General features: G+C 43.2%; 1 protein-coding gene and 1 long non-coding RNA gene across 4 annotated transcripts in view; both read left to right on the top strand.

Moving 5' to 3' along the window:
* calcoco1a (calcium binding and coiled-coil domain 1a) overlaps window positions 1-23,949 on the top strand; it is a 100,071-nt gene extending 76,122 nt beyond the window's left edge. For 2 of the 3 annotated variants that reach the window (XM_028798580.2, XM_028798579.2), the window contains 4 exons: window positions 6,798-6,885; window positions 8,093-8,319; window positions 12,213-12,310; window positions 23,706-23,949. In XM_028798580.2, coding sequence (XP_028654413.1) covers window positions 6,798-6,885; window positions 8,093-8,319; window positions 12,213-12,310; window positions 23,706-23,823 — 531 coding nt within the window. In that variant the 3' untranslated portion in view covers window positions 23,824-23,949. Of the gene's footprint in view, window positions 1-6,797; window positions 6,886-8,092; window positions 8,320-12,212; window positions 12,311-12,634; window positions 12,943-23,705 lie in introns of those variants that run through there. The other variant, XM_051925061.1, reaches the window with a different exon arrangement.
* Window positions 1-25,568, top strand: part of LOC127527205 (uncharacterized) — a 201,450-nt gene that overhangs the window by 68,136 nt on the left and 107,746 nt on the right. The window lies entirely within an intron of this gene.

Below are 25,568 nucleotides of genomic sequence, written 5' to 3'. Positions count from 1 at the left end.
TGGTGAGAAGAAAGTTTTGCAGAAAATTGAAATAGAAGTAAAGAAAGAAATTATTGAAAAGTATGAGCGTGGAGTACAACAATTCAAAATTTACGATTTCGACTATTCTAAAGCAGAAAGAATCTCCTATGATGGAAAACAATTTTGGACGGCGTTTTCCCTCGCCCGGACGCGAGTCACCGGGGCCCCACTCTGGAGCCAGGCCTGGAGGTGGGGCTCGATGGCAAGCGCCTGGTGGCCAGGCTTGCACCCATGGGGCTCGGCCGGGCACAGCCCGAAGAGGCAACGTGGGTCCCCCTTCCCATGGGCTCACCACCTATGGGAGGGGCCAAGGAGGTCGGGTGCAGTGTGAGTTGGGTGGTGGCCGAAGGCGGGGACCTTGGCGGTCCGATCCTCGGCTACAGAAGCTGGCTCTTGGGACATGGAATGTCACCTCTCTGAAGGGGAAGGAACCTGAGCTTGTGCGCGAAGTTGAGAGGTTCCGGCTAGATATAGTCGGACTCACCTCGACGCACAGCTTGGACTCTGGAACCAATCTCCTTGAGAGGGGCTGGACTCTGTACCACTCTGGAGTTGCCCCCGGTGAGAGGCGCCGAGCGGGTGTGGGTATACTTATTGCCCCCCGACTTGGAGCCTGTACATTGGGGTTTACCCCGGTGGACGAGAGGGTAGCCTCCCTTCGCCTTCGGGTGGGGGGACGGGTCCTAACTGTTGTTTGTGCGTATGCACCGTACAGCAGTTCGGAGTACCCACCCTTTTTGGAGTCCCTGGAGGGGGTGCTGGAGGGCATACCTTCTGGGGACTCCCTCGTTCTGCTGGGAGACTTCAATGCTTACGTGGGCAATGACAGTGAGACCTGGAAGGGCGTGATTGGGAGGAATGGCCCCCCCCGATCTGAACCCGAGTGGCGTTTTGTTATTGGACTTCTGTGCTCGTCACGGATTGTCCATAACGAACACCATGTTCAAGCATAGGGGTGTTCATATGTGCACTCGGCACCAGGACACCCTAGGCCTCAGTTCGATGATCGACTTTGTGGTCGTGTCGTCGGACTTGCGGCCACATGTCTTGGACACTCGGGTGAAGAGAGGGGCGGAGCTGTCAACTGATCACCACCTGGTGGTGAGTTGGCTTCGATGGTGGGGGAGGATGCCGGTCAGGCCTGGTAGGCCCAAACGTGTTGTGAGGGTCTGCTGGGAATGTCTGGCAGAGCCCCCTGTCAGAAGCAGCTTCAACTCCCACCTCCGGCAGAACTTCGACCACATCCCGAGGGAGGTGGGGGACATTGAGTCCGAATGGGCCATGTTCCATGTCTCTGTTGTTGAGGCAGCTGACCGGAGCTGTGGCCGTAAGGTGGTCGGTGCCTGTCGTGGCGGCAATCCCCGAACCTGTTGGTGGACACCGGCGGTGAAGGATGCCGTCAAGCTGAAGAAGGAGTCCTACCGGTCCCTTTTGTCCTGTGGGACCCTGGAGGCAGCTGATAGGTACCGGCAGGCCAAGCGGAATGCGGCTTTGGTGGTTGCTGAGGCAAAAACTCGGGCGTGGGAGGAGTTTGGGGAGGCCATGGAGAACGACTTTCGGACGGCTTCGAGGAGATTCTGGTCCACCATCCGGCGTCTCAGGAAGGGGAAGCAGTGCAGTGTCAACACTGTATATGGTGGGGATGGTGTGCTGCTGACCTCGACTCGGGACGTTGTGGGTTGGTGGGGGGAGTACTTCGAAGACCTCCTCAATCCCACTAACATGCCTTCCAATGAGGAAGCAGAGCCTGGGGACTCAGAGGTGGGCTCCCCCATCTCTGGGACTGAGGTCACCGAGGTGGTCAAAAAACTCCTTGGTGGCAGGGCCCCGGGGGTGGATGAGATACGCCCGGAGTTCCTAAAGGCTCTGGATGTTGTAAGACTGTCTTGGTTGACACGCCTCTATACAACGAAGGTTGTATATATACACGGACGCCTGACGCAACCCGTGCCAAACGAGCACTCGCACAGCGCCCAACAGTCACACCCAGCGGCTTTCCAAAGTCAGTAAGTGGCGCCCAAACAACACAACCTGTAAACTAAACATGACGTAAATCGTGTACGCCAACAAGATGCCATGATATTTAAACATTGACATAGAATAACTAGACACCTCATGACTAGCAGAATCATACGCCAACGTCGCCGCCATATTGTGAGTGGCACTACTGCGGAGTGAAGTAATGAATAATGTGCTGCTTGGGATTGTACAAACTGCTGTACACTCCAAACCAAATCCCGGGGGATTACATTTCATAGGTAAGGCTGAACAATTGTTTTGGTTATATTTGGCCATTAGAAAATCCCGTTCTATAATCGTTTCTTTAGCTAAGCCAGGCTAAGCTAGCAAAGCTATGCATTTAGGTGCTCCAGTGTATGCTCATGTCTTTAGTTGTGTCTGTCTTCCACAAACTAAGGCTGCATCATATTGCCAGACTGAATACTCTTATATTACAAGATCTGAGTGAGCAAGAGGTGTATGAAGGCAGTCCCCACAATGTTACGTATATGGGAGGAATGGTTAATAATAATAATTATAATTATTATTATGTAATGCTTGCCAGTATTAGTGTGTAAATGGATAATCAGAAAACACGGTTTACACGTCTAACTGTATTAGTTTAGATGCCACTTTTGCCACTCGCAATAAGGCTCACGTATCGTGTCTACTGGGAAACACAGTGAATGTGACGTCTATCTATATATGTGTATGTATTTACAACGAGTCATAGCTCCAAATGAAAACTGCTTTACTACAAATATATCTCTTTCATTAAATGAGACCTTTCCAAGGACACTAGCACCCTCCATGATCTTACATCCCTACATAGATTGGAAGGAACAGAAAGTAATTGCCATTCTTAGATGTGCGATTCTTTAGATAATCTGGGTTTACTGGTTGCTAAATAAACCACTTCCAGAGAATCCTCTCAGGAACAATTTGGGAGATGCACTCAAATCACAACCTTTTCAAATTGAAGACCTGCCTCCCCCTTACTCATTGGTCAGTCCTACCCATTTAACATTGAATCATTGACTACCATTTTGCTTAAAGTCCTATTAAAATTGCAGATAAGATAACAGTTCGAAAGAAAGGCAATTGAATAACATTAACAGGTGGAAAGTGTGCCTCTTTTTATGTGCTTATTAGTGAGGAGTGAACCCCACTAAATTCAGTTTGCCCGAAGTTCAGCAAATTCACAGAAATGTTTCCGAACTCCATGAAATTCATTGAAGTCAGTGGGGATGAAGGAACTGAACTAGTTTTGAGTAGATTATAATGGTCTTTTAAGTGTCCCTGAGAGCTAGGGAAAAGTCTGCCAACTATGCTGCCCTGATTATTGTGGCCCAGTATGTAATCTGGGCTCTGAGGAAGTAGTGCAGAAGACACAGACAGAATGAGTACCACAAACAAATTGTATTAAACAGCCATAAACTAGCACTAAATAAATAAAATACAGATTATAATGCTCACGGAGTTCCAATCTTAGGGCACATATTGGCTGTGTGGTCAACCCGTGGTTTGGATTGACTTGTTCCTTTGTTTGAAGTCACGGCTCCAGGCATTGTGGGAATATTCTCTTTTGTTTCCCATGTATATGTGCACAGAAACTTCTTGTAAATAGTAAAAAATCATTTGTTTTTATTATTTCGTAGCGTGTCCAGTGTTTTCTGATGAGCAGGAGAGGGGAGGGAAAAGGCTCCTTCAAGGCTTGTTTTGAGATTGTTGCTGAGTTCATGACTTACTTACATGCAAAATTAGCCATGCAGTGCTGCCAGCACACAAGGATCAGTATTAAATATCCAGTGGCAAATACTACAAGCTTTTTATTTTTTATAAATGCTGGCAGGCAGGAAATTTGGCAGTGTTTCTGAATATTTGTGACTTTCGAAGACCATTTTTACCTTTTTAAGTTAAATGACTACCTGTATACAGCAGTCAAAGAGCCCTGGGGATGAAACAATTGCTTTGAAAGGGCGTTATATAAACTGATGAGCCAAAACATTATGGCCTCCTGCCTAATATGCTGTTGTTCCCCCTACCTCAAACCTCTGAAGGTATTCTGTGATATGTGTCACTGAGATGTTAGCAACAGATGTTCTAATTCCAAATGCTCAATTGGACTGAGATCTGGCGAATTTGAAGGACCAGGGCGGCACCTTGAACTCTCTATCATGTTCCTCAAACTGTTCTTGAACAATTCAGTATTCAAGGCCTCATTTTTTTGCGGAAGGGTGCCACATCCATTGGGGAATACCGTTACCATGGAGAGGTGAGCCTGCTCTGCAGTGATCTTTAAGTAGGTTCTGCACATCCAGTTAATGTCCACATTAATGCACAGACCTAGAGTTTCCCAGCAGAGTATTAGCCAAATCTTCACATTCTGTCCATTAGCTTGTCTTTTTGGCCCAGTGCACCCTGGTGCCATATCTTACCTAGGTAAACAATGCACACATACCTAATCATCTACATGATCCTAAGGAAAAATGGGATTCAGCAGACCAGACTAGCTCCTTCCATTGGTCCAAAGTTCAGCTCCGAATCTGCTTTTGATGGTAGACCGGGTTTAGTGTGGGCCCTTCAGCTATCCTGCAGCCACCCATCCCATACGCAGCAGGGTTTGATGCACTGTGTGTTGTTATTATGAAGCTTGATAGTTAAAGCATGTACATCTTGAAAAATCCCAAAAAATCCCACTGGGGGGAAGTCCTGTCAAAAACCCTGGCTAGTGTCACAGAGGGCAACGTGTAATCTTTTTAGATAAAAGAGGAATTCTTCAAAAACAGTGAAGCTCTGTGGAGCACTAAAAGACAAAAAGGAGTTGCCAGCAATGGCAATCCAAGGTGAACAAAGTCCAGATATGAAATCCAAAAAACAGTCGAAATCCAGAGCACAGAGGCCAAAAATCCAGCAAATCACGAAGCATAAGAAAACCTCAAGTAAACTTTTTTCACGTTGTCATTATGGGGTGTTGTGTGCAGAATTCTGAGGAAAAAAATGATTTTAATCCATTTTGGAATAAGGCTGTAACATAACAAAAGGTGGAAAAAGTGATGCGCTGTGAATACTTTCTGGATGCACTGTAAATTATCAATTTATGATAATAGTTGTTTAAGACATGTGTAAACAATGAACTAAGATTTTAGAACTAAGATTCTAGATAGCTGACAGTTTTCTTGATCTCAATCAAAATAAAATGGAAGTGCTGATAGCTAGTTGGTCCTGCAGCTAAAGCTCAAATTGGTTTTGAACTTCTTAGATCTTTCATGGATTTTTTCAAACCTCAAGTTTGGAATCTTGGGGTTATGTTTGACAGTAACGTCTCTTTTGAGAAACAGATTAATTATGTGGTCAAGAGTTGCTTTTTCTAGCTTCGTCTTTTAACCTTTTTTTTTAATCTCCTACGGATCTTGGGAAAGTTACTCCTGCTTTTTCGTTTCTTGGCTTGATTACTGTAACTCGTATTCTGGGATCAGTAAATCCTTGATGTGCAGGTTGCAGTTGGTTTAGAATGCTGCTGCTTGTTTTTTAGTTGGGGCAAAAAAGTTTACCTCTGTATGTCCAATTTTAACCTCCTTGCACTGGCTGCTAGTTAGCTTTAGAATTGATTTTAAAATTTTGCTGCTAGTTTTTAAAACACTTCATGAGTCTGCTCCCACCTATTTATCTGAATTGTGTGTTCTACACCAGCCTCCCAGAGAGCTTAGATCTACTAGTCAGCTATCTCTTGTTGTCCCTTGTACTAAGTGCAAAACTAAGGGGGACAGAGCTTTTTGCAGCTGCTGCGCCTCATCTGCGGATTTCTTTACCTTATTACATTCCTTCAATTGAACTGTTTAAAACTGGACTGGAGACTCATTTCTACTCTCTAGCTTTCCGTGACCTTCAGTGATACTGATGGTTTCCTCCTCTTAGTCATTTGTTTGTTTTCAATTTACTGCTGGTTGCATTCTGTTTTACTTTAATTTTTTTTTTTTTATTCTAATGTTTATTGTATGTTTTAATGTAAAGCACTTTGGCTAGGCATTACTGAAGTTGTTTTAAATGTGCTCTATAAATAAACTGACATTGACATTGCATTTGAATGAACCGCAAGGGACTGTGGGTTGCCTCAGCCTTTACAGGGCTGAGAGCAGTTCCTTGCAGTGATGGGCAGGTGGCCTTGTCTGTTGGGGACCCTCCAAAAAATATGAAATCTAACAGTTGTGACACTTTGTACTCTTGTAAGCATCATTAAAATGATCTGTGATTTCTGCCACAGTAGCTCTTCTATTGGTTCATGCTACATGGGATAGTTTTTGTTTAGAACTGGCCGTCCAACACCCTATAGGCGGTTTGTAGTTTCTCTTTTCCTGGACCACCTTCAGTAGGTACTCACCAAGGCTGCCTGGAAGCACACCCACATGCCCACATGCCTTGCCATTTCTGAAATTCTCTGACCCAGTCCTCTGTCCATGAAGATTTAGCCCTAATGAAAGCCACTTAGGTCTTTATATCTGCTCATAGCTTCTGCTTTCAACACATCAACCTTGAGTCTCTAATGTCAGCTGCTTCTAATATATCCCTCACCTTGACATACGCCATTGTTATGAGTTAGTCAATGTCATTCGCTTCCTATGTTTTCTACATTTCATTGAGATTAACCAGTGTGTTTACTGTGGGCACTAATTAATAAATGTGAAAGGAGCTTTATAATGAGTCATTCAGTCTTGAGAATGTCACTGTTGCCTGCTTACTCTTTGACACCATGTGTCTCTCTCTCTGTCCATTTCCAGGAGCTGTTCGACTACATGAGGAAGCTTGAGCAGAGGCTGGAGAAGATGGCCGATTCCAAATGGAGCGAAGTTGAGTCCAGCTGTGCCAGTGAGCAGAATATCCCAAATCTTACATTTTTCTGTTATTTTTACTTTCTCGTATGCAAAGTATAGGGAAAGTATTGTAATCATCAAAAAATTCGATGTTGAGATTTTGATTAATCTCAACATTTCAGACCTCCAGTACTGAAATCCACCAAAAATTCCATTTCGAGATTTTGCTGAATTGCAACGTTTTAGACAGGGCTCTGAGTCTGAAAATACCAATTTTGGAATTATGTCTGTGTGTCTGTCTGTCTATGTGTGTATTGTGGAAGATGCCCGGAACACAGACAGAGACGGACTCAGAATGTCCCAAACGCACACATTTTGCTTTCTAGTCCTCAGCACAACACAATGCAATGCACAAACCTCACAATGCTCACAATCTTTTACTATTACTCTTTCTTCTGACGCCTCCACTCCTTCTTTGCAAGCTCCGTCCTCTGCCTCCCGACTCTGGCACCCTGAATGTAGTGAGGCGGCCCCTTATATAATGCACCCGATTGTGCTCCAGGTGCTCCCTGATGACCATCCTGCAGCACTTTCTGGTGTGGCGGAAGTGCTGCATGGGCACCCGGAAGCACTCCGAGTGTACCTAGTTCCTGTTCCAGCAGCACTTTCTGGTGTGGCGGAAGTGCTGCAGTCCATAGCCCCTGAACCATGGGCCTCCACAGGATTGAGCTTCCAAGCTCCGTGGCCCCCATGCAGTCCAGGGGGGCTGCCCTCTTCGTCCCGGGGAAAATGTTGCCTCTCTCCTGGTCCTTCCCTTCTCAGGGCGTCCCGGTGGGGCAAGATCCCCAGTCGTCTATAACAGTATGTAAACATGATAACTTGAATACACTTTCTCTTAGATCAACCAAATTTTGCATATGAGTATTAGATACAAAACGTAGATTTCTGTCAACCGTTGGGCTATTTCTGTTAACCGGAAGTGGTACTTTAACTTTTATTCATGTAGCTGCAGAGTCCGATTTATTCAACTTTACTTTAATAATAATTGTTCAATATATTATTAATTTGATTTGATTTGTTGTTGATGGTTCTTTAATGTACATAATATAAAAGTATAATCATTGTCTTGCGGTTTACTCCTCAAATATCCATCCCCATATCTGAGTATACGAGAAAGTGCAGAGGAGACCACTCCCAATTTTTTTTATCTTGTTTTTCCTTCCTACCTATCAGCTCTAATATTTCTAATTTTTCCTTTCCAGCCCGACCAAATTCTCCCACTACTACAGACTCTGAGGATGAGTTACCTGAAGATGTTCGGCCTACTTGCCAGAGGAGGCCTTACAACCTGACAATCGAAAAGGGGTCTTTCTGCGCACCGCCACCTCTACCCAGCAGGATGCCCCAAGGAGGTGTGGTCATCAGCCAGCCCACCGCAATCTCCACCTCTCAATCCAACAACGAGAGGCAGGACCCAAAATGGGAGTCGGTGAGAGGTGCACTCGGGGCAGCGGGGTGGTGACATTACTTGCAATAGTCATTTGTTTGTGGCAACTGTAAATGACTGCTGATGGGGCACAAACTCAGGGGCACATGGTGAGCTCAGGTGGGCAAAATCTCCTGGGGAGAGACGACCCAGTAATTGGCAGAGGAAGGAATCTACTTGGTCACCTGGGCTCTGTCATGTCACCTTATTTATGGAGAGTGTCTTGTGTTATGATCTGATGCTACCTTTGGTTTTTAACAATTTATTTCTCTCTATTATATAAAAAAAATTCTTTCGACGTGATGAGACTTTTTAGGAGACAAGACTTTTTGGAAAAGATTTTTTCAAGTTCCACGAGGCGAGAATATTGCCATGAGATTTTTTCAAGTCAAGCCATCCTATCAATCATATTCAACCACGCCCACGGTCCTCTCACCTCTCATTTATGTGAATGCTTTTGTCAGACACAGTTCCTGCACTCTCAGCTCTTGTAAATTTTAACGTTTTCCTCACTTTAAGTCCCTAACGGGAGTAGCTGAAAGAAGAAGAAGAGCTCCCAATTAAACAAGACATATTATGTCCAAATCTTAATGATGAATTTCATCACGAAGGGTATCAACAGAAAAAATGAGTACATGGGCAATCCTAGCACCGAGAAATGCTAAAGTCAAACGAATTTATGCCAAAAATATCGATCGGTTACACGGCAAATTGGTTAAATGCGTATGAATAGACTACGCTGAAACAGTTGATGGTGATCATGTGAAAGATAAAAACAATGACTTACGATGTCCCAAAGAATATCTACAACCATTAACACCATCTGGTCTTCCACCAGCCAAATTACCGTTATGTCATGTTAAGGGATAACATTAGACAACAAAGAAGATCTTGATATGCCATTTGTATTAAAACGTTTACAGTTTAATGTTAGAATAGCTTTTGCAAAGACAATTAACAAATCTCGGAGCCAAACATTCGAAAAAGTCGTTTTATATAATAGAGAGAAAGAAATGAAATTCAATCACAGACAGTTGTACATTGCATTGATGCAAATGTAACACTTGACATAAGAATTAAAATCTCCGCATCCCCATACGTGAGCAGCAGAACCGCAAAGAGCTAGCCTGTAGGTTGGCGAGCAGGGGCCAAAATATTACCATGATAGTTGGCATCTGTTTGAGGTTTTTATTCACGCAGAATCTTGCAATGTGTATTTTTTTGTAACTGGGCTGTATTTATAATGCTGTGAATATTTTTGCATTTTTTCTCATGCTCTTTTTGTGTCTGATTTGATTCCATAATGGCGATAACTGTTTGCTGGATTAGAGATGTAAAAAATACAGACAGTGAAAGAGCAGATCCTCTAAACTCGTGTTTTTCTGAGGTCTTCACATGTGAGGAAGTGGATAACCTCCCAGCAGTAACAGGAACTACTAAGGAGGTGCTAAAGGATTTGGAAATTGTAGAGAGAGAAGAGGTGCTCAGATTAAATAGGCTGAAATCAAACAAATCACCAGGACCAGATCATATTATCCCTCAAGTTCTTAAGAAGGTTAGTGAGTTCAGATATAAACCCTTGATGCATATTTTTAGGAAGTCACTATGCACTGGAGAAATTGGCAAATATTATCCCATTATATAAAAAGGGTGACTGGGCAGATCAAAGCAGCTATAGATAGGCCAGTAAGCTTAACGTGCATCACCGGAAAATTAATGGAAGGAATTGCTAAGAATAAGATTGAGCAACACATGGCAAGAACAGCAGTTTTACTGAACAATCAGCATGGGCTCAGATGAGGGAGGTCATGTTATACCAACATGCTGGAATTCTGTGAGGAGGCAACATAAGGATACAATCTTCCATTTAACAATTACTGAAATCACTGTGCTCCTTGGAACACTCAAAGCTTTGGAAATGGTTTTGATCCCCTTGACCTAATGTATGACTCAAAACAATTTGATCGCAGGAGTCTACAAGGAGTTCCTTCTTCTAACATGTATTGTGAATTGCTGACCTTCTTTACACAGGTACACGTGTGTCTTCCTAAATAATGTCTCATCAATTCAGCCCAATATACAGTGCATCCGGAAAGTATTCACAGCGCATCACTTTTTCCACATTTTGTTATGTTACAGCCTTATTCCAAAATGGATTAAATTCATTTTTTTCCTCAGAATTCTAAACACAACACCCCATAATGACAACGTGAAAAAAGTTTACTTGGGGTTTTTACAAATTTATTAAAAATAAAAAAATTGAGAAAGCACATGTCCATAAGTATTCACAGCCTTTTCCGTGAAGCTCGAAATTGAGCTCAGGTGCATCCTGTTTTCCCTGATCATCCTTGAGATGTTTCTGCAGCTTAATTAGAGTCCACCTGTGGTAAATTCAGTTGGTTGGACATGATTTGGAAAGGCACACACCTGTCTATATAAGGTCCCACAGTTGACAGTTCATGTCAGAGCACAAACCAAGCATGAAGTCAAAGGAATTGTCTGTAGACCTCCGAGACAGGATTGTCTCGAGGCACAAATCTGGGGAAGGTTACAGAAAAATTTCTGCTGCTTTGAAGGTCCCAATGAGCACAGTGGCCTCCATCATCCATAAGTGGAAGAAGTTCGAAACCACCAGGATTCTTCCTAGAGCTGGCCGGCCATCTAAACTGAGCGATCGTGGGAGATTGGCCTTAGTCAGGGAGGTGACCAAGAACCTGATGGTCACTCTGTCAGAGCTCCAGAGGTCCTCTGTGGAGAGAGGAGAACCTTCCAGAATGACAACCATCTCTGCAGCAATCCACCAATCAGGCCTGTATGTTAGAGTGGTCAGATGGTAGCCACTCCTTAGTAAAAGGCACATGGCAGCCCGCTTGGAGTTTGCCAAAAGGCACCTGAAGGACTCTCAGACCATGAGAAACAAAATTCTCTCGTCTGATGAGACAAAGATTGAACTCACGTTTGGAGGAAACCAGGCACCGCTCATCACCAGGCCAATACCATCCCTACAGTGAAGCATGATGGTGGCAGCATCATGCTGTGGGACTGGGAGACTAGTCAGGATAAAGGGAAAGATGACTGCAGCAATGTACAGAGACATCCTGGATGAAAACCTGCTCCAGAGCTCTCTTGACCTCAGACTGGGGCGACGGTTCATCTTTCAGCAGGACAACGACCCTAAGCACACAGCCAAGATATCAAAGGAGTGGCTTCAGGACAACTCTGTGAATGTCCTTGAGTGGCCCAACCAGAGCCCAGACTTGAATCCGATTGAACATCTCCGGAGAGATCTTAAAATGGCTGTGCATCGACGCTTCCCATCCAACCTGATGGAGCTTGAGAGGTGCTGCAAAGAGGAATGGGCGAAACTGGCCAAGGATAGGTGTGCCAAGCTTGTGGCATCATATTCAACAAGACTTGAAGCTGTAATTGCTGTCAAAGGTGCATCGACAAAGTATTGAGCAAAGGCTGTGAATACTTATGGACATGGGATTTCTCAGTTTTTTTATTTTTCATAAATTTGCAAAAACCTCAAGTAAACTTTTTTCACGTTGTCATTATGGGGTATTGTGTGTAGAATTCTGAAGAAAACAATGAATTTAATCCATTTTGGAATAAGGCAGTAGTAACATAACAAAATGTGGAAAAAGTGACGCGCTGTGAATACTTTCCGGTTGCACTGTATGTAGATGTACTTGGCTAATGAAGTTTATCTGTCTGTCATATAATGATAGTCCTTCTCCCCCTAACCATCTGCTTTGATGGACAGAATTGTTTAATTTTGGGGCATTTTCACTGATCTAAAGCACATTTCAGAGGAATCTGCACCACGCGATGCTTTGGAGTGCCCATAAGTGACTTCTCTGATTATCTCCCTCTCACACTTTTTTCCCCACCAGGATTCCAGTGGAGACAAAGAGGGCTTGGTGTCCAAGGTGCCCAGCTCTGGGGGCGAGACTGCTGCACAGCTGTCTGAGACGACTTGCTCCATAATCAGGTAAGATGGGGTCTATATGGGTGTGGAAACACCGTAATCTGGGTTAATTGGTAATGTCACAACTGCTACTCTGTAGCTATTTGGGGACTCGGCAGACACCGGTGGGTGTAAGTTGAACTGTGAAGTTGTCCTCTTGTCTCTAAGATGAGAACTACAGCTGGCATTCCCTACCAGTGCCACCCTGTGGCAAGTGTTGGGCAGTTGGCTAACTTGAAGTTTGCCAGCTAAGTTAGTGGAGGCTCAGTGACCAACTTATGGGAAACAGTGGATGGGGGAAGGCATCCTTTTGTCAATTTTTTTTTTATTTTTTATTTTTATTTTTAGAACAGCAAAAGGAAAAAAATGACATGAATAAATAAAAGCGGGCGAAGATCTAAGTGGGAGTGTGGATGACTTTTATGGTTGGCAGCAGTTAAAATGACATAGAGGGGGAGTGCGTGATATACGGCCGCGTCAGACAGCTTCCGAATCAATTTTCAGCATCATTAGAGTCTCCTGCCGTCTCCCTTTTTTCTCCGCTCTCCCGCTCCCTCATTCCTTCTCTTTCTGTTGTCACTTTATTTTCTCTGTTGGAATAACTTTGCTCAACATCTCCAATTTCATAAAGCCAAAATAAATATGAAAATGAGCCTAAGTGGCAGAGCACGGCGGACTTGATGTTTGATCTCAAGCTGCCTTTCTGTCTTTATATTAAAGCCAATCTGATTCCCCTGGGTGGGCTCATGCCTTGTATTTGTCAGTCCGAGGCGTGGTGGAGCAAGTGCGACACATGCTGGCTCCAGAATGTTAGCAATCAAGCCAAGGGTCCGGACAAGAGGGACCGTTATCTGCGTTCAAGCTGTACCCGCTATCTATCTATCGTATAGTACCTTTTACATCTATCTATCTGTCTGTCTGTCTGTCTGTCTGTCTGTCTGCCTGCCTGCCTGCCTGCCTGCCTGCCTGCCTGCCTGTCTGTCTGTCTGTCATATAGTGCCTTATCTATCTATCTGTCTGTCTGTCTGAGTGGGTATAGAAAAGAATTCCCCTTTTCAAAATATTCCTATTTTTTTGCTTTTACAGCCTTAAATGAAAACATGCAAACCCAGTTTTTTTTTCACTTTTACTTACTCAATGCAATCTATGACATCCAAGTGAAAGATCTCACAGCTATAGTTCAGAAGAATTATAAAAAATCAAAAACAAGAAATACTGAGGTTAATAAAGGACCCCCCCCCCCCAAACTCAATCAGGTGCAAGTGCCCACCATTTCCATTGCAGACCATGGTTACTGGCTTCCTTCCACTTGTGCTCAATTGTGATTAGTGAAGCTGTTCCTGGAGTATTCATTGCCTTGCTTGGTAGTGTAACTGACAGCAAACAACTGACTATGGGTGGCAAGCCACTTTGAAAAGATCTCCGGGATAGAGTTGTGGACGGACATAAGGCAGGAGATGGAGACAAAAAAATCTCAAAGGCTTTATCAATCCCAAGGAGCACAGTAAAGCCCATAATAAAGAAGTGGAGAGTGTCTGGTACTACTAGGACCCTCTAAGGATCCGGCTGTCCCTTCAAACTGGATGGAAGAGCAAGGAGGAAACTGGTAAGAGAGGCTACCAAGAGGCCAATGGCCACGTTGAAGGAGTTACAGGATTTTATGGCAAAGAGTGGTCATTGTGTGCATGTGAAAACAATTTCACAAGCGCTGCACAATTGTGGCTTGTTCAGGAGGGTCGCACTTCTCAAGAAAGGCCACGTTAAGGCTCATTTGAGCTTTGCCAGAATGCACCTTGAAGATTCTGATGCCAAGTGGAAAAAGTTCTTATGGTCAGATGAGACCAAAATCAAACTATTTGGCCTCAATACCAAACGGTACACCAATGCAGCTCACCATCCACAACACACCATACCTACAGTAAAGCATGGAGGTGGCAGCATCCTGTTGTGAGGAGCCTGGGGCTCTCGTTAGGGTAGAAGGAAAAATGGATGGGGCAAAATACTGTCAAAGTCTTTAGGAAAACCTGATACCATCTGCCTGAAAGTTGACGATGGGCAGAATGTTCACCTTTCAACATGACAACGACCTGAAGCACACAGCAAAATTGACCACACAGTGGCTGAAGGAGAAAAAAGTGAATGTCCTGGTGTGGCCAGTCAGAGCCCAGACGTAAATCCCATTGAAAATCTGTGGAAAGATTTGAAGATAGCAGACCGCCAACACTCACCATCCAATTTGACCAAACTGGAACAATTAAACTGTAAAGAAGAGTAGGGGGCAAATATTGCGTGGGCTTAATCTAGATGTGCAATGCTGATAGAGAAGAATCCCAACAGACTCAAGGCAAAAGGTGCTTCAACAAAATGACATTGACATGGGGGGGGGTGAACCTTTATTAATCTCAGTATTTCTTGTTTTTGACTTTTTATAATTCTTCTGAACTGTAGCTGTGATATCTTTCACTTGGATGTTGTATGTTGCATTGAGTAAGTAAAGCTGAGAAGAAATATTTCTGTTTCATTTAAGGCTGTAAGGCAAAAAAAATGGGAATATTTTGAAAGGGGGAGTCTTTTCTATACCCACGGTATATAGCGCCTTTCATATCTATCTATTATATAGTGCCTTACACCTATCTATCTATCTATCTATCTATCTATCTATCTATCTATCTATCTATCTATCTATCTATCTATCTATCTATCTATCTATCTATCTAAGATATATTGTCTTAAGATTTCCAATTTACAGTAAATCAACTGAGGTTGTAGGTGACAGTGATGCAGAATAGTGGAGCCATGAATAGCGCAGCCATCACATGGGCCCAGCATTCAGAGCTCTGTCCTAGCACCCACCCATCTGGATGTTCTATCCGTATCCCTGTAGATTTTTCTCTTAGTCCTACATGCATTTTAGGTTATTGGGCAGTTCTAAGTTGGCTCTATATGAGTGGGCACGCTCTGTGACTGGTGCCATTTTGGTGCTCAGTTCCTGTCTTATGCCAAAAACGTCCAGGATAGGCATCAGACCCTGCACTAGAAGAACAGGAATGAGACTGTGAATGAATGAAGATAAGGTTCTGTTAGTTTCAGTGTCTACAGCTCAAGATGTATTTTATATAACACCTTGCAGTCTGTGCTCTATATAATAATTTCACGGTGCTCTTTTGGTCAGCAGTGTTGGAAATCAAACAACCGTTCATTATGAGAACTGTCAGCACATACTCTGTCGTTCACTCAAGAGTTTACAGGAAGCCTTTCTTGGCGGACGTCAACACAAAGAACATTGCAGAGCTGGCAGCCAGGCTTATTATAGAATGAGATCTACCACATCAGGCAGCTCACGAGGCGAGGAGTCGGATTCCATGTGACTTGTCGAGGAGCCCCTGTTATCACTGCATGCTAACATGTCACACTGCAGAGAGCAGCGGGGATTGAAACATAGCGTCTGTCATTCTGGGCAGAAGAAGAAGTTGCCTTACAAAGCAAGCATTGGGATTTACAGTTGTGTTCAGAATACAAGTGCATCTCAATAAATTAGAATATCATTGAAAAGTTAATTTATTTCAGTAATTCAATTCAAAAAGTGCAACTCCTATATTATAAAGATTCATTACACACAGAGTGATATATTTCAAGCATTCCTTTCTTTTCATTTTGCTGATTTTGGCTTATAGCTAATAAAATCCCAAAATTTAGTATCTCAGAAAGTTAGAATAGTGTGACAAAGTTCAATATTGTAGACTGACGGTGTCCCACTCCACTCTGCTAATTAACCCAAAACACCGGCAAAGGGGTCCTGACCCTTGAAATGGCCTCTCACTCTGGTTTAGTAGACCACACAATCAGACTGCTAACTTGACAGTTGTCCAGAAGACAGTCATTGAGACCCTCACTCCACAAGAAGGAGAAGCCACCAAAGGTCACTGCTAAAGAAGCTGGCTGTTCACAGAGTGCTGTGTCCAAGCAGATTAATGGAAAGTGGAGTGGAAGGAGAAATGTGAGAGCAGAAAAAAAGAGCACAAGCAACAGGGATAAGCGCAGCCTGGAGAGGATTGTGAAGAATTTGGAGGAAATTAACATGGAGTGGACTGCGGCTGGAGTTAGTGCTTCAAGAGCCACCACACACAGATGTGTGTATCAGGGACGTGGGCTACAACTGTCACAGCATTCCTGGTGTCAACCAGAGACAACGTCAGAAGTGTCTCATCTGGGCTAAGGAGAAAACAGACTGGACTGTTAACAGCTCAGTGGTCCAAAGTCCTCTTTTCAGATGAAAGTCAATTTTGCATTTCATTTGGAAATCAAGGAAGAGTGGAGAGGCACAGAATCCAAGTTGTTTGAGGTCCAGTGTGGAGTTTCCACAGTCAGTGATGATTTGGGAAGCCATGTCATCTGCTGGTGTTGGTCCACAGAGTTTTATTTATCAAGTCCAAAGTCAGCGCAGCCAGCCATCTACTAGGACACTTTAGAGCACTTTATGTGCACCTCTGCTGACGAGCTTTATGGAGATGTTGATTTCATTTTTCAGGAGGACTTGGCACCTGCCCACACTTCCAAAAGTACAAATACCCAGTGTTGTGCATGAACGAGTTCAAAAGAGCACCTTCATTGAACAAGCTAATTTTTCTAAGAGCGGTAAACTTCACATAACATATTTACAAGTGAAGAACTTGAACGTGAGCTCGTTCAGTTTTAGGTGACATTCTAGATCTGGTTTTGGTCCCAATTAAACATTTTGCCTTACCCTGTAATGTAGGAGTGGAGCCGAATCTGAATACAGCATTCAGATAAGCACAAATAGTGGATTTTTACAAATATTTATTTTGCACGAATGTTTTGTCATTTATTTGTATTCGGGAAAAAAATAACATAAAATCAAATAGGCACTGTCTGTGTCTGCCTGCTTGTGCTTAAGCTGAAACCCCGCCGACATGAGCTTGCGGTGAAGCTCCACTTTCGCTTTTAGGAAAATGTTGGATTTCGCAAGGCCACTTTACATTTACTCCCGTTGGACATGCAATATGTGACTTGAATTTTATAGGTGTAATAGGTTAGTTCACCAGAGTCACCATTTGTACGCAGTTGAAGTCGGAGCGGTAATTTATATGTATATTTGCATCTATTTAATTTCTTCTTTGAACGGGAGGATATTAGCATATATGGTTATACGTGTTTGTTGCGGGGTATAACTCAATAAAGTGTATTTAAATAAAAAAGTCTTCATAATTATTTTATTTTATTCAAGAACACTGTAATGGCCTAATATAAGGCATGCAAAACTGAAAAAAGTAAACTCATGGGTCATTTATTCTCTTTATTCATTTATTCTATTATTTAAAGAATACAAAATGAACTATAGTTCAAAATTGAAATGGTGACCTATGAACATGAGTGTATTCATTTCAATCTGTGTGAACTGAACTTGAAGCTCGTTCTTGGGAGGTGTGAACTTGCACAGCACTGGCCAATACCTGCTTTAATGACCATGGTGTGTATCACTGGCCTTGATTGGCCAGCAAACTCGCCTGATCTAAAACCCATAGAGAATCGATGGAAGATGAGAGACACCAGAGCCAACCATGCAGACAGGTGAAGGCCGCGATCTAAGCATCCTGGGCTTCCATAACACCTCAGCAGTGCCACAGACTGATCACCTCCATGCCACACCACATTGATGCAGTCATTCATGCCAAAGGAGCCCCAACCAAGTATTAACTGCCTACATGGGCAGACTTTTCAGTAGGCCAACATTTCTGTATTCAAAATCTTTTGTCTTTTTATTGATCTTATGTAAGGGGCAGAGTGGTGGCTCTGAGGTAGGGATCTGCACTGGTAATCGGCAGGTTGCTGGTTTGAATCCCGTAAACGCCAAAAGTGACTGTACTTAGTTGGGCCCCTTAACCTGCAATTACTCCATCCTGAGTATGACGTTAATCTGCATGTGGGCACTCCAACCTGCAGGGAAAAACCTGTAGGTTGGTGGCAGAATTGGCTCTCCAACCACCATAAAAAACCTCCCACTGGTTCCATTCCATCTGAACTAGTGTGGTGCTGAGGTGTCACCTGTTACATGGCTGCACTCTGGTCCTAATCTGGGATCCAGAGTTGGTTTGTCCATATCAGTGCCCTGCTCCTAACCTCTCTCTCTCTTATGTAATATTCAAATCTTCTGAGATACAGAATTTTGATTTTTTATTTATTACCTGTAGGCCATAATCAGCAATACGAAAATAAATAAACGCTTGGAATATATCACTCTGTGTTTAATGAATCTATATAATATTTGAGTTTCACTTTTTGAATTACTGAAATAAATTAACTGTTCAATGATATTCTAATTTATTGAGATGCACTTGTATTCTGAACACAACTGTAAATCCCAATGCTTGCTTTGTAAGGCAACTTCTTTGTGGCGCAGTGGTGCTGAAAGAGTAACTAACCTACATTCCAAATTTCAAGTCCCAAGTCCTCATGGTTCGGGAGATTTCCTGATGAATGAGTCAGTGGTATTTGGCTTTTATATATATATATATATATATATATATATATATATATATTATTTTATATATATATATATATTATTTTATATATATATATATATATAGATATATATATTGTGACAAGAATGACCATAAGACATTGTGGAGGTTTGGGGCAGCCACCCATATAATTTTTCCCAGCTGCAAAACTGATTCAATATGACAGACATGTTCACACGACTGAGTACAAAACAGAACTGCTTTAGTATCAACAAGATTGCGGCTTTAAAGGTCAGTAAGGGAAGTGATGTCATCAGGACGGGAACCAGAAGTGATGTGGTTGGCTGCCCCAGAGCCGGGCTGGATTTCCCTCGAATGGTCGAGAGAGAGAATTAGTGCACTTCGCCACCCCCTGGTCCGACATGGAATTACATGTACTCAAGCCCTTTAGTTGTCCCCTAAACACGCGTGTGTGACCATATATATATCCTCTTTAATAAAATCCCTGTGTGCGTCCATGTGTCCGTGTGTGTCTTCTGGTGAAGTGTGCATGCGCGGGGCACAGTGCGATGCTTCAAAGGCCGCCTGACGCATCACACAAGACAGAGAGGGCGGGACCTATAAAATATCGCGCAGCCAATCCAATCGGATTTCAGTAAATGAGGTAAAACCTAAAACATAACGCACGAAAAATCCAATCGGGTACTGAGACGCGGAGACCAGCTTCCCAAAAGAGGTGGGATTAGTGTTTGTTGTTGTGCAAGTGTTCACCCTGAGGATGTCAGATTTGCGATTAACAAACTTGGCCCGGTAAAGTGTAAAGTGTTTTCCTAAATATACGAATTTTCATGATATTACAATAGGATGACTTTTAAAAGAAGATTTAATTTTGCGCATATAAAATCTGTTGCTGGGGAGACGCCATACATACAATAATCAGCTGCACGCCATCACAGATTAAAATACTTGCTGGAGAGACGTATTACTGTGAGAGAAAATTAAAGGCACACAATACAGTGACGCATATTACAGCCACATACAAGCCAGTATTACTGTAACAGAAAATAGACGATCCTTTGCCATTTAATATAGATTGCTCCTACTAATGTTTATGCACTACTATTCTAGCGCCCGTTATTGTAACGGGCTTAATGTCTAGTATATATATAATATACTAACTGTGAAAGCCTGTGCTGTTAAAAGCATAGGATCCTAGAAAGTATTGAAATCATCAGAACTACTCTGGGCATCTTTCTCCTAGGAGGATTCGTGTTGCCGATGTGAAAACATAAAAAGATGTAATTGAACAAAATGAATGTGTGTATAGAAAATAGGACAGAGTGATGAAACTTGTTTGTGTTTGGCGTGCGTGACAAAAAGCATGTATACTTTCTGGAAGTTTCTTTTGATGATGTGTGTGACAAGAAAATATACCTTTAGGGTAATGACTTTACAAAATTGGAAAAGTACAATGAGTCAGGATGCTATTTTTTGCTTACGTGGTCAACGATCAGGAGATTAGAAAGGTATAAAAGAACAAGGACATCTGCGCTCGAGGCAGATGAAGCGCGGTGTCCTAGGACTGTGTTTCTCTGACATTTTACCCTTGCCTGGTATGTATTAATAAAAGGTTTTGACTAATTTTAATTTTCTTCTCTGTCTTCAGTCACAAAAAGTGTCCACAGTTTTTGGCGCCCAACGTGGGGCAAGAGACGGCCGGTCGACTCCTCCGGCGAGACCATTTCAGTGATCCGCCTTACCAGCGGACTGCCGCTAACTTGAGCTCCGGCAGCAGAGCATGCAGCTCCGGCAAAAGTTAGGACTGCCCTGTCCTGAAACAGTTCTTGCGTGAGGAGCCCCTGGTCTCCTCTTTGCTACATCCACGGTGACTGAACGGATTTCCAGACAGAGCTTGCACACTTCCAGACTGGGGTAAGCACCGGGGGATTTCCGAACATTTTTTATTTTATAACGGGAGGGCGAGTTTCCTGTTGACCGTCTAGTCATACTCATATCTCAACGGGTTGCTTAAGGTGATGGAGACTTGACCCAAGCAGTTTGACGCATACGAAAGGTCTGACGAAAGGATACTGGCCTCACCCATGCTATTTTTTGCTTACGTGGTCAACGATCAGGAGATTAGAAAGGTATAAAAGAACAAGGACATCTGCGCTCGAGGCAGATGAAGCGCGGTGTCCTAGGACTGTGTTTCTCTGACATTTTACCCTTGCCTGGTATGTATTAATAAAAGGTTTTGACTAATTTTAATTTTCTTCTCTGTCTTCAGTCACAAAAAGTGTCCACACCGATGTGCTTGCATCGTTTGTGCATTAGCAGCTAAGTGACTGTCTTTCTTTGGAGGTTTTGTTTTGCCGGTGTGTTGGCCTTGTTTGCGTATCCTCGGAGCTGGAGCCCTTATTCAGACTCTACCTCTCCCGGCCAGGCCGGACAGAGACACACACTTCCACACGTAGACATTTATATATAAGATATATATATATATATATATATATATATATATATATATATATATATATATATATATATATATATAATATATATATATATATATATATATATATATGGCTGTTGGAGTCACAAAAACAGGATGAGTCCCAAAAATAGTTAATTTCAAAAGCAACAGGGGTGCGGTGGCGCTCAAATATAAAGAATGCTGTCATCAACTCCAGTTCGCCCTCTGGTGGTCGTTCCGAGTGTCAACTGGAGGATAACATGCATACAAGACCGCAAGATCACCCCCCCACACTACCCAGAAGGGGGTGAGTTAGGGATGATTTCACTCTACAGTATTTTTAGTCAACCAATAAGAAACGTGTACCAAGTGTCATCAAAATCACTCCAGCCAGTTGGAAGTGATGCTGGAACATACAGACATACATACATTGACAACGTGAAAAAAGTTTACTTGAGGTTTTTGCAAATTTATTAAAAATAAAAACATTGAGAAAGCACATGTACATAAGTATTCACAGCCTTTGCCATGAAGCTCAAAATTGAGCTCAGGTGTCATCCTGTTTCCCCTGATCATCCTTGAGATGTTTCTGCAGCTTCATTGGAGTCCACCTGTGGTAAATTCAGTTGATTGGACAGGATTTGGAAAGGCACACACCTGTCTATATAAGGTCCGACAGTTGACAGTTCATGTCAGAGCACAAACCAAGCATGAAGTCAAAGGAACTGTCTGTAGACCTCCGAGACAGGATTGTCTCGAGGCACAAATCTGGGGAAGGTTACAGAAAAATTTCTGCTGCTTTGAAGGTCCCAATGAGCACAGTGGCCTCCATCATCTGTAAGTGGAAGAAGTTCGAAACCACCAGGACTCTTCCTAGAACTGGCCGGCCATCTAAACTGAGCGATCGGGGGAGAAGCGCCTTAGTCAGGGAGGTGGTCAAGAACCTGATGGTCACTCTGTCAGAGCTCCAGAAGTCCTCTGTGGAGAGAGGAGAACCTTCCAGAAGGACAACCATCTCTGTAGCAATCCACCAATCAGGCCTGTATGGTAGAATGGCCAGACGGAAGCCACTCCTTAGTAAAAGGCAAATGGCAGCCTGCCTGGAGTTTGCCAAAAGGCACCTGAAGGACTCTTAGACCATGAGAAAGAAAATTCTCTGGTCTGATGAGACAAAGATTGAACTCCTTGGTGCGAATGCCAGGCACCACGTTTGGAGGAAACCTGGCACCATCCCTACAGTGAAGCATGGTGGTGGCAGCATCATGCTGTGGGGATGTTTTTCAGCGGCAGGGACTGGGAGACTAGTCAGGATAAAGGGAAAGATGACTGCAGCAATGTACAGAGACATCCTGGATGAAAACCTGCTCCAGAGCGCTCTTGACCTCAGACTGGGGCGACGGTTCATCTTTCAGCAGGACAACGACCCTAAGCACACAGCCAAGATATCAAAGGAGTGGCTTCAGGACAACTCTGTGAATGTCCTTGAGTGGCCCAGCCAGAGCCCAGACTTGAATCCGATTGAACATCTCTGGAGAGATCTTAAAATGGCTGTGCACCGACGCTTCCCATCCAACCTGATGGAGCTTGAGAGGTGCTGCAAAGAGGAATGGGCGAAACTGGCCAAGGATAGGTGTGCCAAGCTTGTGGCATCATATTCAACAAGACTTGAGGCTGAAATTGCTGCCAAAGGGGCATCGACAAAGTATTGAGCAAAGGCTGTGAATACTTTTGGACATAGAATTTCTCAGTTTTTTTTTATTTTTAATAAATTTGCAAAAATCTCAAGTAAACGTTTTTCACGTTGTCATTATGGGGTGTTGTGTGTAGAATTCTGAGGAAAAAAGTGAATTTATTCCATTTTGGAATAAGGCTGTAATATAACAAAATGTGGAAAAAGTGATGTGCTGTGAATACTTTCTGGATGCACTGTATGTGTGTGGGCACTACACCCAATTTAGGGTCTGCTCCAGTCTTGCACCTATTGCTACTAGGACCCCCCAATGATCCTAAGTGGAATTGATGACGTTTGCCGAGGCCTCATTCTCTATCGTTACTCAACTATAGTTGGTCCATTATGGTGCTTTTATTCACTCTGTGAAGTGTCTTCAGCTGGTACAGATGCCATATGAGATTCATTTATGGTGACCGCTTTTATGTTGCACTCTACTAATTATTCATTATGTCCCATTAGTGTGGAACGATGGTACGTTTCATGATGAGCACCATCCGTATTTCATTACAGTTCTCCCATGTAGATAAGTAAATCAAGAAGCCCAGGTAGAAAGACAATACGTCACCTATAAACACAGCAGGTTTCCCTCCATAAATAATTAGTGTTACCCCCCCAGGCTAGCAGGCCTTTCGGTCTTTTGACACTGCTTGATCCTCTTTCATAAGCTGAAGTTAGGAGACATTGCTGGTTAGTAATAGCCGAAGATCCTAAATGGCTGCTTGTTCTCTTGCACAGGCTTCCTAGCCGGACCGGAGACTCCGACGAAGACCTTGGTGAGTTGGCTTCAGCATCTCCCTGGAAGGAAGGCCCACTCTGCAAAGAGCCTACCGCCGCCCTGGAGGGGGCGCACTGACAGCCACTTCCTCTTCCTGCAGCTCTGATTTGTGCAGAGAGGACACTTCCTTACAATGGCGACAGGGTTTATGTGTACAGGTGTGAAGAAATACAAAATAATAAAATAGAAATCAAAAGCCATGAACCAGCAAAGATGGACATCATGGGGTACACTGCTTCAGATCCTTCTTGCACCCCCTCCACTCCCTCCCATCATGGAGGTGGACCACTGCTGAAAAACGCGGGTCGGCACTGCAGTGAGAAGGTACTTTGTGATTGCGGTTCCATGTCCTGCCACAAAGCAGTGGCTTTAAGTCGCTTCATGAACTCTTTATTAGAAACGTAGAGCAAGAGAAGTCCAGATTTGTAACTTTTATAGGAGTTAATTAAAGAAGAGCCCCCTGCTTGAGTTTGCAGCATGGCCTAGAATTGGATGTGCGCCATACTGAAGGTTGTGCTTCAGGAGAACACATATATACGGCTTTGGGTTGATTGCTTTTCCTTTACAGGGGATAATGTGGGGCCTCAGAAGAAGCAAAAACTGCATTTTTTGTACTTTTTTTCTTTTGCGTTCAATCATTTTAACAGTGTGGTATTGTTACTTTATCGGTTTTATATGCAACTATACACTGCCCCATCCGTGTCTACATTTATTAAGTCTTATCCAGCAAGTTTGCCTTCTTTACTTTTTTATTAGATGACTTTCATTGCTCATTTGTTTCTAAAATGTCAGTCCTTTAGTCTGCCCTGTGATGGACTGGCACCCTGTCTGTGGTTTGTTCCTGCCTTGCACCCTAAGCTAACTGGGACAGCCCAAAGGTCACACCACTCCCCCCACCTCAGTAGCCCTGGTTTTGTATTAAGCAGGTTAGAAAAGGGCAAGATGAGTCTTAGAATCAACTTTGCCTTGTTTTTTGGTTACCATTTTGATGATTTTGCCTTGTTTTTTGGATTCCCCCATTGAATCAGATGACTTTCATTGCTCATTTTTAAAATGTCAGTCTTTAAATCTGCCCTGTCTGGGGTTTGTTCCTTGAACCCTGTACTAGATGGGATAGGCTCTAGCTGCCCCCCACCCATACTGTGACCATTGTCTGGTTTAAGCAGGTTAGAAAGTGACGTGATGAGTCTTATAGTCAACTTTGCCTTGTTTTTTGGTTACCATTTTGACGACTTTGCCTTGTTTTTTGGATGCTACCGTTGAATCAGATGACTTTCATTGCTCGTTTATAAAATATGAATATTAAAGTCCGCCCTGCCTGCGTCTGTTCCTGTCTTGTGCCCAGTGCTAGGTGGGATAGCCTTCAGCACCAACCAAAAACCTCCCAACAACCTGGTCTGAATTAAGTGGGTTAGTGACGAATCTTAGAATCGACTTTAACTTATTTTTTGGTTACCATTTTGATGATTTTTCTCATGTTTTTTATTTGGTTGCCATGTTGTAAACATTGCCATGTGTTTTATTTTTCATTTTTTTGAATCAAACTTTCATTGCTCTGCACTCCTTAAAGCAGTTGAACCCTTCAGTAAGGATAGAACTCTGTGGCGCCCCCTGCAGGTTGTACATTTCTGTCAAACCTTTTTTTTTTTTGTTTGTTTCTTGGGTTTTCCTGCAGCAATTCATAAAGCCTTTAAAATGCTGGTGTCTGCGGCCAGACATCCCAAGCTTAATTTTATTTTCCTTTTTTTCCATTTTGTTGTTTAAAATGGCAAATAATTATGTGGTTCTTCGTTTGCCGAGGATTTGTGTCTGCTGTCATGTGC

This window comes from Erpetoichthys calabaricus, chromosome 3, assembly GCF_900747795.2.
Source record: "Erpetoichthys calabaricus chromosome 3, fErpCal1.3, whole genome shotgun sequence".
Classification (NCBI taxonomy): domain Eukaryota; kingdom Metazoa; phylum Chordata; class Cladistia; order Polypteriformes; family Polypteridae; genus Erpetoichthys; species Erpetoichthys calabaricus.
The sequence above is the reverse complement of the archived record's forward strand: the minus strand, read 5'-3'. Positions and strand labels throughout refer to the sequence as shown.